At 46.5% G+C, this 19,276-nt stretch overlaps 1 protein-coding gene across 4 annotated transcripts in view; it reads right to left on the bottom strand.

The window, feature by feature from the left end:
* kdm6al (lysine (K)-specific demethylase 6A, like) overlaps positions 1-19,276 on the bottom strand; it is a 52,856-nt gene that overhangs the window by 15,888 nt on the left and 17,692 nt on the right. For 2 of the 4 annotated variants that reach the window (XM_035522878.2, XM_081710389.1), the window contains 16 exons: positions 18,310-18,430; positions 15,035-15,089; positions 14,331-14,365; positions 13,526-13,619; positions 11,888-12,014; positions 11,334-11,432; positions 10,895-11,114; positions 10,185-10,319; positions 5,772-5,918; positions 5,578-5,658; positions 5,228-5,335; positions 4,766-5,080; positions 3,762-4,459; positions 3,218-3,347; positions 3,001-3,106; positions 949-1,154 (listed from right to left, as the gene is read on the bottom strand). In XM_035522878.2, coding sequence (XP_035378771.1) covers positions 949-1,154; positions 3,001-3,106; positions 3,218-3,347; positions 3,762-4,459; positions 4,766-5,080; positions 5,228-5,335; positions 5,578-5,658; positions 5,772-5,918; positions 10,185-10,319; positions 10,895-11,114; positions 11,334-11,432; positions 11,888-12,014; positions 13,526-13,619; positions 14,331-14,365; positions 15,035-15,089; positions 18,310-18,430 — 2,677 coding nt within the window. The remainder of the gene's footprint in view (positions 1-948; positions 1,155-3,000; positions 3,107-3,217; positions 3,348-3,761; positions 4,460-4,765; positions 5,081-5,227; positions 5,336-5,577; positions 5,659-5,771; positions 5,919-10,184; positions 10,320-10,894; positions 11,115-11,333; positions 11,433-11,887; positions 12,015-13,525; positions 13,620-14,330; positions 14,366-15,034; positions 15,090-18,309; positions 18,431-19,276) is intronic. The other 2 variants (XM_081710388.1, XM_035523185.2) reach the window with 2 other exon arrangements.

Below are 19,276 nucleotides of genomic sequence, written 5' to 3'. Positions count from 1 at the left end.
GGGGGGTGTGTGTGTGTGTGTGTGCCTGTCCTGTCCCTGCTGGGGGGGGTGTGTGTGTGTGTGTGCCTGTCCTGTCCCTGCTGGGGGGGGTGTGTGTGTGTGTGTGTGCCTGTCCTGTCCCTGCTGGGGGGGGGGTGTGTGTGTGTGCCTGTCCTGTCCCTGCTGGGGGGGGTGTGTGTGTGTGCCTGTCCTGTCCCTGCTGGGGGGGGTGTGTGTGTGTGCCTGTCCTGTCCCTGCTGGGGGGGGTGTGTGTGTGCCTGTCCTGTCCCTGCTGGGGGGGGTGTGTGTGTGCCTGTCCTGTCCCTGCTGGGGGGGGTGTGTGTGCCTGTCCTGTCCCTGCTGGGGGGGGTGTGTGTGTGCCTGTCCTGTCCCTGCTGGGGGGGGTGGTGCGCCTGTCCTGTCCCTGCTGGGGGGGGGGTGTGTGCCTGTCCTGTCCCTGCTGGGGTGTGTGTGTGCGCGCCTGTCCTGTACCTGCTGGGGTGTGTGTGTGCGCCTGTCCTGTACCTGCTGGGGTGTGTGTGTGCGCCTGTCCTGTACCTGCTGGGGTGTGTGTGTGTGCCTGTCCTGTACCTGCTGGGGTGTGTGTGTACCTGTCCTGTACCTGCTGGGGTGTGTGTGTGTGTGTGTGTGTGTGTGTGCGCACACCTGTCCTGTTCCTTTGGGGGGGGGGGGGACGTGTTTACGTGTGTGTATGTGTGTGCGCACACCTGTCCTGTTCCTTCGGGGGGGGGGGGGGGGGACGTGTTTACGTGTGTGTGTGTGTGTGTGTGTGTGTGTGTGTGTGTGTGTGTGAGAGAGAGAGAGAGAGTTTCTGTTCTGTACCTCCAGTGGTGTGTGTGCACCTATTTTGTACCTCCTGTGGTGTGTTTGTGAGAGTTTCTGTTCTGTACCTGCTGTGGTGTGTCTAAGCTCGAGATGGAGAGAGACGGCGTGTTGTGTCCGGCCTACCCGCAGGGACTCCTGAAAGGACGCTGCCTGGTACTGGGCGTACTTGGCGATGGTGGTGAGTGAGCGGGTGCTCTCACACCGCCACTGCTTCCGGGCACCACTGGCATCCCAGTTCTCGTCAGCCGGCTGACACAGCTGCGTCCGCACCTCCACCAAGTGCTCAGGGTTCGCCTCCACCAGGGTCTTGGTGGAAAACAGGCCCAGGTCTACGGCCGGGACAGAGAGAAAAGTGTAGGAACGCACGTGTTTGAAACGGCAGGTGTACGGAGCAGCGGAAAATAGTGAACCGGAGAAGGCAGTGCCGCGCTGCATAGAGACTGATCAATCGAGCAATCAAATCTCAGTTAAGAAAACAGGAGAAAGTCTACAACATCTCATTGTGAGACTCCAAATTAACACAAAAATGTTTCAGATGCATTGAATTCTTCACAGAGTTTGTAAGAGGAGCACACAGGCTACATACACACTACTTCCTACACTTAAAGCAGGAATCCTCACTGGTAGGGAAACCTCATGAATCTAGCAATGGGGGTTGTTACAGAGAACACAGCTAGTTCATGGCTAATATGCCTCTCATCACTCCTTTGTCCATTTACTCTCACACACCGGTACGTTTCTCAATCAGTCGCTGAATTGATTGAACTTCGCGTAACTACAAATGCAGCTCTGCTCAGCACAAATATGATTAGTGCTAAAACAAGTGCTAACCTTAGTCCTAACACACAATTGCAAACAAGATTAGCACTTACACAAGTGCTAGCAATAAAGCCAACAGAGCCAACAATCACTAGCGTCAAAACACAAGTGCTAATATGATTGGCACTTAGACAAGTGCAAAGGTTTCATTGGCTTATCCTGTTTCCATGGAAATCACAAATGAAAAATATTCACCAAACGTTTACACACAGATACACAGTTAACTTTTCACTCTATTATGCACACGTGACAAAATTAGGCTGGAGGCATAGTGTGAGAGATCTAGCACTGGAAACAATCATATCAAAAATACTGCAATAATTTAAAATCAGTGATAACATTAAGCAAATCATTGTTGTCTCACATACTGCCGTATAAATGCTGGTGTACATACAAAAGAAACACAAACTGCAGTACACGTGACCCACGCCACTCCGGCAGACAAAGTCCAGTACACGTGACCCACGCCACTCCGGCAGACAAAGTCCAGTACACGTGACCCACGCCACTCCGGCAGACAAAGTCCAGTACACGTGACCCACGCCACTCCAGTACAGAAGAAGTGTGTCAACTGTCAGTTTGGCAATATTTTGGTTTCAAACCAAACAAACATGGAAAACTTGTTTATATATTAACAGGGTTACACAAAATAAATAAAATGTCAACACGAGTGTTCTAGCTGATGTTCAATTAATTTAAACTGCTGTCGTGAGTATGAAAATGCTCTTTGGCACAAACCGCTGAAAACCTACAGGTTACAGCACTAAGTGTCTGACAGAACCAGTATACGTTGACAGAAACTTTAAAATCAGTAGCCAACTACTGTGGAAGGATAAATAAACCAAAATACGTTTTTTTAAAACTTTTTTCCTCAGAATAAAGATTCATTAACCTTTTAGTCTTCTGTCACGATCCCATTGAGGTGAAGCAGTTCACTTGCGTAGCAACAAGAAAAGGGTCATAGGCCCGAACTGAGGAAAGGCCTTTAAAGATCATATGCATCTTACTGTTTGTTCAAGGAATAAAGTCTTAGACCGTTGTGAATGTGACGCTATTCAGAGTCACTGGAATTCTCAATTTTAATCATTGATTATATTTCATATCCATACTGATACATCAAAAAACGTTGTTGCACATTGCAATTCTGACCACATCGTGCAGCCCTATCAGGAACTATGTTTCTCTTGAACGAACGCACGAACGAACACACACACACACACGCACGCGCGCACACACACACACACACCCCCACAGCCACCCACCCCCACACACAGCCACCCCCCCACACACAGCCACCCCCACACACACAGCCACCCCCACACACACAGCCACACACCCACCCACCCACACACTAACCCAGTTTAAGAGCTCCTGCCAGGCCCCGGATGACCGTGACTGGGTTGGATGGGTTGGTGCAGAACTGATGCAGGGGGGGGAAGAAGGCATCCCTCTTATTCTCCAACTGCAACACAGAAGAAATGTTAATCCTGGACAGAGATTACAAAGCCCAAAGGTGCCATTCAGTCCCTGGGTACTGGCACACGGGCCCAGCTGTGTGCGCGCTGCAACTCACGTAGATGCTGGGCGTGGGGGGGTTGAGCTTGTCCTTGGGCAGAGCAGGGGAGGGGGGAACCGGGAGACGTGGAGGGGGACACTTATCCAGCAGGACACTGATGCTGGACAGGCCGTTCCTCCCTAGGCTCCTGCACGGCCAGGAGAAGCATACTAAGAAAACCACTAATACGCACAGCCAAAAAAACAGGCAGGCGCACGCAACCCACACCCACCCAGGCGAATGCACCAAGGAACGGCCTATGTAATGACAGCACAGTACGGCAAAAGTGGGAATACAAACGTCAAAGATGTAAGGATATTCTACACTACTACTGGAGAGACATTAGTGCCTAAAAAGTTATCCAAGACAAGCTGGTCGGGCATGTCACGTTAGGGTCAGAACTGAAGTTTTTCAGGAGGATACTTGGGTATAAGGGGCAAAAATACCACACAGCTATATTTATTTATTTAAAAAGATTCTCCAAACCACATAAGTGTCTAAATCACAACCTACCACCAGGGGGAGATGTACGATGAGCACAGAGAGAGATTCTCCAACCCACCTGCATGCTTTGAGGATGTCTGAAGACGTGGGGTAGATGGATACTGTGGACGAGGAGTGCGAGGGTCTCTGAGGAGCGGCCGCTTTGAGACGGACCTCCGGTGGTTCGACCTTCAGCGGGCTGTGCGAGTCCTCGGAACAAGCCCCCCCTCCACTCCCGTTCACGGTGATGGCAGGCGGGGGTCCCGGCGGGGCAGGGCTGGGCTTGTTGGCGCGGGGCGACAGGGACGACGTGGCGGACAGGGCCGAGGCAGGCGAGGAGGCGGCGGATCCCCCCGGGCCCGGCAGGACGTGGTTGATCCTGGGCCCCGCGGCGGGGCTGTCTTTGCCCGCCAGCAGGGCGGCGAGGCGGGGATTGTCTGCGGAGTGGGCAGCGGGTGAGCCGGACGTAGACGTGGGCGGGGTGCAGCTGAGGCTGCGGTGGTTGGAGGCAGTGGAACCGTTGCCCTGTGGCGGGTCACTCTCTTTGGTCAGGGGGACACCTGAGGTAGCTGTGTGCGCGGAGGACGACGCCGGGGACGAGGCCGACGAAGGGGAGGGAGAGGACAGGTGATTGACGGCAGGCTCCGAGGGGTCACCGGGGGTCGTGACGGAATGTCCAACCTGATTGCGAGGGCCGCCGTCGGCCGAACCGCTGGAAGAGAGAGCCCGGTCTCCATTAGGACCAGCCCAATGTGAACCTGCGCCTTTCTGAAGCCCCTGCAGGCCAAGAAGGAAGAAAAAAAGAGAACATTTTAAAAGGGAAGGAGAGAACGCTTCAGTTAGAACTCCCTCCTGTAAAATGTTACCCAACAGCAAAAAGTCTAAATAATGATTCTGAATTCTAAAAATCATTATTTATTTATAAATAATGATAATGGCATTAGAAATAATACAAGTGGGGCAGAAGTAGCAATTACAATAATCAGCAGATGTAGCAATGAATTCCGTGAGATTGAAAGTATAGCGGGGAGAGAGCAGTGTTGCGACATCGAGGAGAAGGTGGAGCAGCGTTTGAGACGAGACCTGAGTGGAGTTAAGATGCTGGCTGCTCCATGCGTCGCCCGGGCTTGTGCAGTTGTGAGGTAGTGCGTTGGGGTTCAGGTAAGGCACGTCTCCGTTGGTTCCCGTTCCCCGCGTGTGATTATTGCCGACAGAGAGTGGGTGCGGGCTGGCACGGGCGCCTGACCCGGGGCTGGCGGGGAAAGGCCCGTTGGGCAGCGGCTGCGCGGTGCAGAGGCCACGGGCGGCTCCGCCCTGCGGCAGGGGCTGCAGAGAGGGGGTGGGCGTGGGGCCGTTGGGCAGGGAGGGCCGCACCTGCGCACACGCGCTCTGCCTCATCTGCACACGACAGCGCACGCACAGTTATGAGATCTGCAGCGTTCAGAGCTGGTGCGTGGCATCGAGGTCATTAAAATGTAAGCGACCAGGCCATGCTAAAGAACCAGCGAAACGGCAGATTCCTGAGCCGCTGCAGGAGTCGCATACCTGTTGCTGATGTAGCTGCATTGCCGAGAGCTGGGCTTCCAGCTGCTCCAACCTCTGCACCTGCATGGGGTTCAGACCTGCCCGCGTGGCCCTCATCTGCTCGAGTAGCTGGAAAACAGGCGGAAATGGACCGAGGAACACTGCATGAACGGAGTCTGCGTGGGTCGGATTTTAGCAGACCAAAACGCGCACACGTAAGCCTATCAGAAAAGATTCGATTCCACGCCAGGTGGTTGGTGCAGTTCTGTACTACTGAGGCATAGCAGCAACATACAAACACCAAAACAAGCTCCCTGGTGTTTCCTGTGGAGAAACACTAGGATAATTCAGAGCGGACGCAGAGAGCTCACCTGTAGCTTCTGAGGAGACAGGTACCAGCTTGGAGTCGGAGTCGGCGCCTGTGCTAGGCCACTCCCCCACTCTGCAGGACTCTGCAGTGAACAAAACCGCCTCTTAAATGTACGGCCACCTAGTCTCAATCCTTTTATCGCGGTCTGATTGTAGCTTTTATGAAAGAGGTTAGAGAGAGACGCGGGTAAAGCACCTTGGCAGGGCTGGAGGCTCTCTTCCGCTTGGCTGGGCTAGGCTGCTCTTCCCCCTGGCCAAGAGGACCAACATGGGGGGGCAGAGACTGCCCTGAGCCATGTGCCCCTGATAAACCCCCTCCTGCACTGGGGTGGGGCTTGCATGCCTGGGGGAAAGTAAGTGGTTGGGAATAAAAGAGTGAGAGTGAGAGAGAGAGAGAGAGAGAGAGAGAGAGAGAGAGAGAGAGAGAGAGAAGCACGAGCTTATGTATCCATTTGTAAAGTCACACTTCCAATGGATGGGCAGTTTCAACAATAAATATGGCAGTCACAATTTTGCTTCTTGTAATACAGCGCAGATAAAATCTTCGCCCGGTCCAGTGGGGAGACATACTAGATTGATTCAAACCGCACGTCAAGTCAGGCTAATATGATCTCGACACAATCCAAATCAAATAGCTGTGAAGAGGGAGAAAGACGCAGTTAGCCATACAACATTAGAATTCCAGTGAGTGTATTACCATGAGTCATGCAAACATCTCACCTGTAAAACTTAAAAAGGAGCTACTGCTACTTTCTGGAATTCAAGTTACGAAAACGGACAGGACTAACCCGAGTATCGAATTTGGGATACTCATGAAAACCTTTGCAAAACTGTTACACAGAAAGTACAAAATCCAGAATTATTTTGTAATTTATGTGTTTAGGTTAATGCATCACAGATTCCCAGCAGGGACCTCTGCACACCTTTAATACAGCCTCTAAAAGGTCAAGAAAAAAAATCGCTTTAAATGACCAGATTACAAAATGTAGAACAAGACAATTAAACACCAGGAGGTGCAAGAAATTTTTTCAGCGAAACACTGCGGTAATGACACATTGGTATAAATGCCAATATTATATTGTTTTAATAATAATGTGATAAGCGTGTACATTTTTTTTTTCCCACATCAAGATCAGATTACATATTTTTGTCTCCTTACGATGTGTCAGATTAGGTGACCTTAGTGCCATAACATCTTGCAAAAAGCTACATGAAGCTAGCTACCGTGTTCTCTGTATGCAAACAGGAGGCCTTGTGGAGGAAAAGTGATGGGGTTTTGGGAATTGTATACTCTGATAAGTGAACATATCAAGATGCATCATTGGGTGTTTCCACCATCACTACAACTTAAATGCCTAGCAGCAACCCTCTTTGTTTTTGATGTTTGTGTTTTGTGTGTGCGCGCGCGCCAGAGAGCGCTCGGCCAACCTATTGGTCAACCTCAAGCAACATGCTACGTGGGAGCCGTCAGAGCAGGTAGGAAGATAAAACTAATTCATCAGGGTGTTGTCCCAGATGGTCCATTGCTGTTCTTTGATTGGGTCACACGGAAAGACCTCCAACATCAGGAACAGGAAACCAGGTTCGTCAGATGCACCAAATCTTGAAAAAACCAGGCTGAATTCATGTGGTCTGAACCTGGTGTACGTTGCAGTGGAAGATAATGGCCTCCTGTTGTTTATGTTATACGTGCATTGTTGCACAATATGCATTTATCCTCAGCCATGTAGGGCACCAAGCCTGGATGAGGGTCACCAACATTGTCCAATACAACAGCTTCAGGCTAAGATGACTGGAAAACTGTTTATATGTACATCAGCAACATGCTACGCCCTTGCACCAAAAATAAGGCCATTTTGTACATGTAATAGCACGCAGATTGTAGTTAGATTAGTCCTAGCGTAACAACACAGGAACGCCAATAAAGCAACAGAAATGCTAACAGGAAAGAGCATCATTGTAAATGTAAAGCAGGATAACGAAAATAATTACAGCTAACGAAGTTAACTACAGGAAGAACAGGATACAAGGTTTTGCAATTGTGTATCATAGTTCTAGGGTTATTATACAATCACCGGGTAATTAGCCCAAACTTGGATTACACTGCGAGACCATACCTATAATAATAATCAGTCATGTGACAGACATGTTTAGATCTTTGAGAGAGGGATGAACAAAACAACTTCTGCTAGTTATGCAGCATTTCATAGTAACATATCTGAACAGTAAACGACACCACTGCTACTGCTGATTTAAGATGTACTCAAACTGTAGCCAATTTGTGTGTTCTAAAACAAATCTGAGAGGTTTGATAAAGTCAGAGCTTAAAAATAAAACCTGTGGTGGATTTAGTTTAATATGCATTTAGTGCTTTTTAAACACTACGTTTCAATAATATTTCATTACCAGCCGGTGATTTTCTTAGGATCTTAAAAGTATTTTAAGACCGTAAAATGTTATTTGGAACAGTCCATCAAACATATCAGATGCACACATCCCTGTTGCTTCCAATTCGTAAGCATTTCCCTCCAAGTTCGGCGCTATGCTATCCTACCGTTACTTTCTTCTTGTGGTCCATTTGGTATTAATTGTAGAACGAGTATTAATTCCAAAAACACTTCAGAGTGTGATAAACTGCTCTGTTACGAGGCCCTGACTTGTTTAAACATTTAGGAGACGCCCTCAAACTGTGGCGAGTGCTATATTACTAAGATTGCCTCGAGAACTATGTACATCATAGCTCTATGCCCTCATTATTTTCCATTTGTGTTCAATTGAATATTGCGGGTGTGTGTGTGGGACCTACAGTGGAAAACTAATATTTATCCCTGCAATATTACAACTAAGCACAGTTTGTTTATTTTAGTCATTATTTTTAAGTTCCAGTAGAGCCGGGGAAGCTAGTGCTGAGGTGTCAGAAGAACTGTACGAAGGCGCAGACAGCTTAGAAGGTGAAAGTAAAAACAGAAAAAACCCCACAGAGTCTGTTATTACACCGGCGTCACACACACATCAGCATTACGAGACAGGGTGAGTAACTTGAGACTAAGTTACGAGCTTAAAAAAAGCATTTCCACACAATCTTTTGGGAAACTTGGGTTTTCATGGCAAATTTTTTTTTTCGTCCTGGAATTGAAAATGACTACCACCCATGCACCATCCTAAAGAGCACAACGTGTAAACTGAAATTAAACAGGCATAAATTAACTTAAAGTATAATCCAATCAGTACAAGGCAAAAACAAAAATAACTGCTACATCTGCAATTATGTAAAATTATATAAATTTAGACCTTCACATTCAAAGTAAATTCCCATCATTTTGGCCTTAAATACCATCTGCAGAAGGGACTTAATGTTTCAAAATCAATTTATAATTATAATTTGCACTATAAAACAAAAACATCAAAACGCTTCTTGTTCCCCCCCCATTTTCCAACTAAATCTTCATGAAGCATCAGCACAAGTATTTGGCATTTAGTCTTTGAAAACCTCCACAAACAGATGAAGCAGCAAAGCTGTATGAACACCCATGCAAGTCCGAATAAGAGTAAAGGTAATGAAATCGCGCGTAGAGTTGACGGGGCTGGTCTAAGCCCTGGGGAAACGGGCGAGAGACAGGAACTGAACTGCCCACATGCTGCATTAAAAGTGGATTCTCTGCATTATGGGGGCCTGAGGGAGTGAGCCAGTGAGTGGAGAAAATTAATTTGAGAAAACAAGAGAACGGACATGGTAAATAAACCCACCTTTGAGAATAAAGGGGAAAAAGTGAAAACAATAAAAGCAACACTTAAAATGAGCACAACAGTATCAATGATGAAGTTCATTGTACTGTGCCATTAATGAGAAACATCCACACACACGTACATGCGCGCGCGCGCACACACACACACACACACACACACACACTCACACACACTCTCTCTCTCTCTCTCTTACTACTCCGCTCAACTACGCCAGCGTACTGGAGAGGTGCTAGAACACTAGGGCCACGTAGAGGTTCCACGTTTCTAACTCCAGTCAAAAATGTGCTCAGAGTATCCAACAACTGATTATATCCTGCCAAAATAATCCAAAATGAACTCCAGGCATGAAGCAAAGAACCAGCTAACAGAGAATCAAATGTTTCCTGCGGAATGATTTCACTTTATTTCTGACTCATCCAAACTTTGATTTTACTGGTAGAGCAAACAAGCCGGGTAGGAGGGCATGAGAGAGTATTCTGACAGGACAAGATTCAACTCTGAGCACAAGTTTAACAAAGCTCTACACAGAATGTCTAAAGCTACACTAGTGAAGCTCAAACACATAAACCATGCTCCAGGTCTTTGCTTTATTCCAATTGAGTAATTTACCACGGGGAGTCAAATAAACACACTTTGAGGTATATCGCGATTATGGTCAAAATTAATGGGGGAAAAAAATAAATAAAACACATACCTAGAACTCTAACACCATTTTAAAAAGTCCTCTGGTAACATGAGAGGACAAGCAGCATGGTTAAGGTGACTGAGCTACGTATCTGAGAGGTGTGAAGTGTGTGTGCGTGTGTGTGAGATGATGGGTCAGGGGTTGTGGTGTTCAGGGTGTGCGTCTATCTGGTCTCACCTGCTGGGCTGTGATCTGGACGCCCTGTCTCGAGGTAAGTTCTGCAGGAATAGGGAGGCTCCATGCTTCCTCAATACTAGGAAGCATTTTACTTTTACTCTGTAGACTAGTGTGTTGAAGGTTACACAACTGAGCCTAGGACGAAAACGCGTGAAAAACATATTTAAACAGCCATCTATGGTGGGGCGGTGGAACAGTTGATATATATATGTATATAATTATATACTCTTAGACCTAAACACTAAAGATAAATAGATGTGTCTGTGCAAAACAGGACATCTAATCCAAACCAGCCAGGCCTGCTGTAGTTTAGCTAAAGTCACTGGTTACAGAGGATTTCAAATCATAATGCATTCAATGCAAACCTTGGCAGGTCCTACTATCAGTATTACTCATGAAAAATGACTCACTCATACATACAGAGAATGGGGAGAAGTGGGGAAAAAAAAAATCTGTGTAAAAGAAATGAACTGAAAATATTGAGGAAAACATGTAATGAGAAACAGAGAAACTTTGCTCAGAAGCAAAAAAAAGAAAAAAAGAAGACTCCCAACAGAACGGCACCGCTGGCTCGCAGGCACCTGGTGTCCCACACACGTGCACAAGCACACGCTAAATCCCAGTGGGCTTGGAGGCTGCGGCAGGCTAAAGCAGAGGGCCTTTGCGGGGTACCGAGGTCCGGGTGCGATGAGGTGGCCCACCCTCCCTACCTGCAGGTATCTGATGCGGGCGGTGAGCGCGGAGACGTTGCTGCAGTCCTTGCTGCGTGTGGCGTTGATGTAGCACTTGATGGCGTCCTGCGGCTGGTTGCAGGACTCGTAGAGCGTGCCCAGATCCATCCAGGCTGCCGCGTGACTGTGGTCCAGTTGCACGGCGCAGATGTAGGCCTGGAGGGCGTCCATGGGCTGGTTCTGCTGCTGATACAGCACCCTGAGAGAGGGAGAGAGAGAGAGAGAGAGAGGGAGGGAGAGAGAGAGAGAGAGAGAGAGAGAGAGAGAGAGAGAGAGAGAGAGAGAATAAAAAATAAAATAATAAAACCACACACAAGAGAAGGTGGAAAAGAGTTCAGGAGATTGTGTAATTGTGTAATGGGGGAAAAATGGGAAAGAACCATCCGTAGAATAAATAAATATCACTCCTCATTCATACCCTATGGAGCACCAGGTGTCTGCACTGGCCTCTGATTTGTCTATGGACTGCCTGTAGGAAATGAACGCGTCTTGCACTTTCCCGATGCTCGAGTAGCACCTACAGATTAAAAAAACAAACAAAAAAAAAAACAGCACACAAAAATGTAACAATTTAAAACATACAAGGCCTCGTCCACAGAGCCGCACACTGCTGCAGTAGCCACCAGTGTGTCTTTATCGCTGGGTAGTAAATCCGCCTCACCTTGTGCGTGCCCGACAAAATACCATCCAACGGCCGCAAAAACACCCGATATGACACGCCAGAGTGGAGCGGTTCAGAAGTAAAAACGGGCCGATCGGAAAAGAACAAAGAAAGCGAAAAGCACTGCACACCAGCAGAAACGACTACTGCTAACGACCCGTGCCAGCGACTGCCGGCTCTGCGTGCGTTGCTTGTGACGGAGAGGATGCGTTCGAGACGGGTCTTTCTGCTTTCTGTGCTGACAGAACAGACACTGGCTTTCTTTTGATTTCAGAGACACCTTTTGGTTTTCGGGACACTTTGTCTCTGACCTGCCAAGGAAATACCAGGACTGGCCAGAGCTGGGGTCTGCCTCGAGAGATTTCTGCAGACACTGGATGGCGTAGCTGTCCTTATTGGCTCGGTCCCCCACCTGTTCCAGTGTGTGATGCATCCAGCCTGGAGGTGACAAAGAAGGAAGGTATTGAGCTCACAACTTCAGCCCACTCAGCTCAAACACACCCACACCCCTGGGCCAGACTGACTTGCCCTGGGGAAATCATGACTGACCAGGTGTATGTAAGCTTATCACCCACTGTTTCTTTAAGACCTTCCTGTTTACAGTCTTACTTCATTTACAATGAAACCTGATCACCCAGGCTCATGACAGCAGTTCTACTGTGACTGAATGTAAGCAATTGTTTAAAGGATTTGTGAACGCTTAAAAGGACCGGTTTAAGCGGACGATTTGGGCAAGATGAGTGCAGGGCAACATGTGTATCCCCCCCCCCCCCACACACACACACACACTCCATCATTACCTGTGCATACCCCCCCACACTCCATCATTACCTGTGCATACCCCCCCACACTCCATCATTACCTGTGCATACCCCCCCCACACTCCATCATTACCTGTGCATACCCCCCCCACACTCCATCATTACCTGTGTATACCCCCCCACACTCCATCATTACCTGTGTATACCCCCCCACACTCCATTATTACCTGTGTATACCCCCCCACACTCCATTATTACCTGTGTATACCCCCCCACACTCCATTATTACCTGTGTATACCCCCCCACACTCCATTATTACCTGTGTATACCCCCCCACACTCCATTATTACCTGTGTATACCCCCCCACACTCCATTATTACCTGTGTATACCCCCCCACACTCCATTATTACCTGTGTATACCCCCCCACACTCCATTATTACCTGTGTATACCCCCCCACACTCCATTATTACCTGTGTATACCCCCCCACACTCCATTATTACCTGTGTATACCCCCCCACACTCCATTATTACCTGTGTATACCCCCCCACACTCCATTATTACCTGTGTATACCCCCCCACACTCCATTATTACCTGTGTATACCCCCCCACACTCCATTATTACCTGTGTATACCCCCCCACACTCCATTATTACCTGTGTATACCCCCCCACACTCCATTATTACCTGTGTATACCCCCCCACACTCCATTATTACCTGTGTATACCCCCCCACACTCCATTATTACCTGTGTATACCCCCCCACACTCCATTATTACCTGTGTATACCCCCCCACACTCCATTATTACCTGTGTATACCCCCCCACACTCCATTATTACCTGTGTATACCCCCCCACACTCCATTATTACCTGTGTATACCCCCCCACACTCCATTATTACCTGTGTATACCTCCAGTCTTACCTTTCACGTGTTTGTGTAACAAGACAATTCTCTTTCTGCAGTATATAAACACCACCACCCTTACCCCAATATTTACCTCTCCGGCTTTCTTATATATATAGTCATCATCTATGTGTTTGTCTAGTATTACCATATTTAATCGCAAAAACAAAACCACCCACAGACAGACAGATTTCAGTGACGTCCCACTGTGTTCCACCCCATTGTGCAGCCACAGGCAGGTGCTGTGGTGCTGAGCACAGGGCTGTTCTGCTCACCCAGCTGCTGAAGACTGGCTGCTTTCACTTGGGTAGGAAGGTTTTCTGTCTGCAGCAGACTTTCATAAGCCTCCTTCGCCGCACGGTATCTCTTCTGCAGGAACACCACAACGAGCAGAATTACAGAACAGGGGCTACAACACTTCCACCATCAACTCAATGCACATTACACTGAGCCTAACACAATTATTTTTGATAATTTTCAATTCATTTTCCAAGAACGCTACAGCAACATGCAGACATACTGCAGCTGACAGTGAGACAGGCAACCACAATCCTTCAGATCACACACGCATTAAACATCACAAAATGAAACGTATGGAAATGTAATGATGTCAGAACCGCTCATTTACATTTCTGGAATTTAGCGGACGCTTTTATCCAAAGCGACTTACAATTATGACTGAGTACAAAAGAGCAATTGAGGGTTAAGGGTCTTGCTCAGGGGCCCAACAGTGGCAACTTGGCAATGGTGGGACTTGAACCAGCGACCTTCTGATTACAAGTCAGGTACCTTCACCACTGAACTACCACTGCACCACTGAAACAGTGTCCTCAAAAGGTGAAACCACGCCAAACTAGCCTAGAGCAGCCAAGGGCTCAGTCACCTGCTGCCATGGCAACGAGCATTATGGAATGAACGTTACATACTGCTAATACGCCGTTATAAACAATTACACAAGAATAACAGAAACGAAATGCACCATGCATCATGCATAGAGACAGAAGCAGGATGAAGAATGCAAAGCCAATGTGCACGCGCATATATATATAATAAACAAAACAAAGAGAGACTCTGACTTACCTGTATCTCATACAAATGAGCAATGTGGAACTGAACTGTCAATGGAAAACAGAAAGATGGAGCAAAAATTGAAACGCAAACTCATCTGAGGCATCCTCATATTAAAAGATGGCCGCATACATTTAGGCTCTGTCTAAATTACAAATTCAAACATTGTGAACCAAAGGCTGCTGCTTCGGAGACGACTCCCTTGCTCAGCCCAGCCTCCTCTCGACACAAGAAATGACTCCACTCAGGTGAGCTACCCTTGATGTACACAAGTGCAAGTGTGTGTGTGTTCATACATGAATGTGCGTGTTTAAACTGCTCCCGCAACATGATCACAAACACTACCCCAGCAGCAGAGTGATTGGTGTTTCCAGGGCAACCAATTTCAGGCAATATGAAATGAGAGGAAAATGAACTAATTACAGACTAACATTTTAGCTGAACCTTATTAGCCACAGTATGGCAGGCAGACACAGAATGATGCTTTATCAATCTAGAAAATCACATTAACGACCCTAATGGTATCTTTATATTGAAAGGTCAATTTCTTGCTCGCTAAGTAAAACTCTCCATCACCATAGTGTAAAATTATTTTCAACGTCCACCGCTTTCCGTCAGCTCAGGTCGCACTTCGGTCAGTAATCTGCCACCAGTGTCTGGTATGTGGGATCAGACACTTGCGCTGCATGAAGAGAGTTCTGAATTGTGGTACTTACTTTCAGCTTTGGACAAAGTGCAGTGGTTTGAGTCAATCAAAGCCAGCTGAAAGTGCTGCAGAGAAGAGGGGGGGGGGGGGGGGTAAGAGAGAGGTTACCATGCAGGTCATCACCATGGTACTAGCTGCTTCAGAATAGTAAGGAACTTTGAAATAATGCAACTATAAAGACAAACGAAGAAACAGTAATGGCAACCACAGTAATCTCGGCAGGTGGTGTGAATTTAGACAGGCTCCAGAATTACTCCATGTAAGAGTTACAGGGCGTGTCATCGCTTTTCTTGTAGCCACTACATAAGTGACCTGCTGCATTTCAGCAGATTCATTTCAGAAAAGACAATGAACCTTGATCCTGAAAACAAACAAACAAACAAACAAACAAAAAAAAAAAACAAAAAACACAAAAAACCCCACCAAAACATTGCTAGGTAAAAAAAAAAAAAAAGATCTGGTTTTGCTTCTAGTAGCTCCAGATTTGAAAGTTATCAGCAGAGACTGATTCAGACCGGAACAGATTGCTGCGATCACCATCACCGTTGGTCTGGGCTTTCAGCCGGTCGGGGCCTCGAGTGCGTTTTTGTACGCTCTATAGCAGTGTAATCCCAGTAGGCTGTAAGACCAGGTCTCCTGCCAACATTTTATTTTGTGTATTTATTCTGTGTTTATCTAATTTGAAACCAAAATGGCCAAGCTGACACATTAACAGTCTTCATCTGGATAAACATTTCCCCACTCTCCACGGCAGGAGAGGTGGTCACATGTTCTGGAGTTTATTTCATGTTCCCCAGCATTCCCTGCTAGAATCTGTTGAAATCCTATCAAGTGTTGTATGTGAATGTGTATTTGCAGTTAATTAGTTGGTCATGCGTTTGTGTGGCCAAAAGTTAAAATGTAATTTTTTGGCATTTTATAAATTACTTACTAACCACAGATTATCGTGCTTGTAAAAGGATGTCATACAGTGACGGAAACCACATAGACTCAACATCTTAAGGAAAGTGTAATTTTGACTTGCAGTGCGCAAGATACTGAGTGTGAGGTATACATTTCCATTCCTTGTAGCTACACTAACCACAGAGCTTCAGAGCAAAACTACTGAAAAAAAACTGGCCATTATTGGCTGATCGCCCACAGTGAAGAACATGGACAGAAACACACATAATTAAGACTTTAAAATAAACACACACATTCTTGTACTATCCAGAAACTCGATTTCTTATTTTAGCAACTGCGCTTGCTACAAATCCCAATACACCTTTTTTGCACATACATCACAGTGTGCATGTGCTAGCTAGTTGCACAAAAATAACGCCGGAGAGACTAACTTTGGGTAAGCCAATAACAATGAAAAAACCAACTACATTTATACTGCAGGGAAGCGAAAATCATGACGCCTCCTTCTGGCAGCATCACTAAAAATGCAAGCAAGTTTGTTTCCTGGGGCACCATTTCAGACATGTCAGGGTTGTTTTTGTCTAAAAGTTGAGGAAAACCTGACACCGCAATGATGATCCTCCATCTTCTTAAAAACACAGCCTTAAGTGCAGCATGTATTTCACAACAAAACCCCAGCAATCTTTGTGAATCAAGGCGACACCTTTTCTGGACATTTTGTCAACATGCTAAAGACTGGACAAGGAAAGACACTTGCAATGACCACGTTAAATCCAACACAGCTCAAGAACAAGGCCAAACCAAACCCAACAAGCACAGCCCAGCTGTAGCAAAACCAGAATCACTGGTAACTCGGTAAGACAACCGTTTCTCCACACACTAAAGTTGTAGTTTCTTAATGGAATAACTGTTAAAAATTTTATTTAAAAACAGAGAAAATGAAATAGAATTGAGAGGGGGAAATAAAACTGATTTCAAAAGAGCCCTACGTTTGGGTGGCAATACGTAAGGGATTGTTTTGTTTTGTTTTGTTTTTTTCAACCAACCCACTCCTTAACCCTGGATTTCCTGTTACACAACAGTACATCTCTATCTCTCTCTCGATCTCTCTCACCATGGTACTTTGCCACTGACGTCTTGTGTCAGAGGGCTAACCCACTCTCAGGCAGCGTTAGATCACTCAGGTGTGGCAGAAGTGTCATTTATTATGTAACACACCAAATCCTGCATCTATGGGGCAGTCTGGAAATGGCCAGTTCACCCCTTCCCACTCACAGGTTTTGATCACAAATGGTGGGTTCTTTTTCCTGATGACTTTTGCCATCACTTTAGAGAGGTTGTCCGTAGACATACTATTGGTGTTCTGCAAATTGCAAGCATTGCATCTTTTCTCTCTCCAAGCAGTGGTAAACGATTTATATTTTTCATATTTAAGCATCATTTCTTGGCCTTCTGATGACAAATAACTTGCCTGAGATTTTTTTTTTAAACCCAATTTGCTGTTTAACACAAATGCCCCATGAGATTCACCACTGTGGCATCGATAACCTAGGCCAACCGCCAGTACGGAGAGAGAAATGGATCAATTGTTTGAAGAAATCTGATTATTTTTCACAATAAGTAAATAAATAAAAACACTAAGTGCTCCCTCTGTTCTTTGAAAAAACACACATCCCTCTACCGCTGCCCAAATCAGCTTTTCTGCCATTTACTCCACCATGAGGATAAAAACTCTGCAGCAGAAGTGACCTGAAACCACGAGCACACACCAAGAGGACTGTGCGCTCAAACTGTACGGGATATTTGCACCATATGATGTCACATTCAGCCACAATTCCAAATCAGTGTAAATTGTACAGAGGACAACAAGTGGTCTGATTTTGCTTTCCTTCTGGTACAATGACGCCAGGCGTGGCTAGGCTGTAAAAAGCTTGGTTTCCCCCATGTTTCTTGTACACCAGACCTCTCTGTCTCAGTCTGACAGACACCAGTGCACTCCTGAAACATACACACATCCTACTGGGCCCACAAGATGTTTTTATCATATGTATAAGGATTAAAAGCCTTGGGCCAAAAAACAAAAAACAAAACTCCACACCTGTTATTTCAAAGCATGATTAAACATTCTGCTTTGATACGTTTCATCTCAAATTAATGCAGGCAAATGTGCTGGAAGAACTGACTGAAGTTGGTTGCCAAGACCAGCTCCACTAGATCCAGATGCAACCCAGCCGAGAGCTCTCCAACAGCTCAAGACTCGCCCCCCCGAGCTCATCACGAAGCAGAGAACTACGGCAGGTTTTTCGGAAGAGTAGCAGCGGCATAACCGGGGAGCAGACGTACGTTGGCGAGGCGAAGCAAAAGGTCTCCACGTTTTCTTACCTTTAAGCTCGACTCGTAGTCTGTGTTCACCTTAAACATGAGACCGAGGCGCAGGTGGACCTCCTTCGCGCGAGAGAAGCCGGGGTCAATGTACAGCACCTCCTGAAACGCTTTAATCGCCCTGCAAAGACACAGTGGGTTCTCTCTGGATCAAATGTAATATAATTCATATAAAACATAAGTAATCACTTCAGGTATGAAACCACCTAGATCTTTATCTCTCGTTGTTCCCTTCTGTGCCACCAGGAATTCAGTATCATGTTCCAGCATCGCTTTCACTGTCTGATCTCTACTCTCTTGAAGGCCTGCCCAATAATCACCATGGAAACGGCACTGCCTGGACTCCAGCAATGCTAATTCACAGAGTGAAGTATGCGGGAAGCGCTGACGTCGCTGAGGGATACGACTGGCCCAACACGTCACGTGATTTTAGCCAAAACCAAATGGCTGCTTGAAATGATCTCCCTCACGTTGCACAGCTTCACCCTGACCAGATGCTCGGCTTAAGACAAGTCTCTCTCGAGTTGAGAGGGTAAAAATCATTTGAATATCTGCAGCCTTAATGAGAAGGCTGAAACACAAGCACCAACACGGCTGACAGTGAAGAAGCTAAAACGATTACAGAACCAAAGTGAATAAACCTCGGCCAAGTGCTTCCAGATATGGAGCAGATCCCAAGCAACATATTAATGTGACTGACAGCAAAAAAAACAAACAAAACAAAAACAAAAACATGAAATGCAATACACAAATCAAATTACTCAAATTGACACACAGAAAATGCATCACGGAAAATCCAACGCTTCACTGCGTTTGTCATCTTGAGCTCTTTTCTGAAAAACAATTAGCAGAGAAATCCCTTTTCAAATACTGAATTCATGTCAGAGGTGAACGCAATCCACATTGCAAAGCAATCCACACTGCTAGACTGCCTTTTAATGTGAACGTAAATGCCGAAACACATCAA

The sequence above is a fragment of the Electrophorus electricus genome, chromosome 3 (genome assembly GCF_041902795.1).
Source record: "Electrophorus electricus isolate QZ-2024a chromosome 3, ASM4190279v1, whole genome shotgun sequence".
NCBI lineage: Eukaryota > Metazoa > Chordata > Actinopteri > Gymnotiformes > Gymnotidae > Electrophorus > Electrophorus electricus.
Note: the sequence above shows the minus strand (reverse complement) of the source record. Positions and strands in the feature narration are given on the sequence as shown.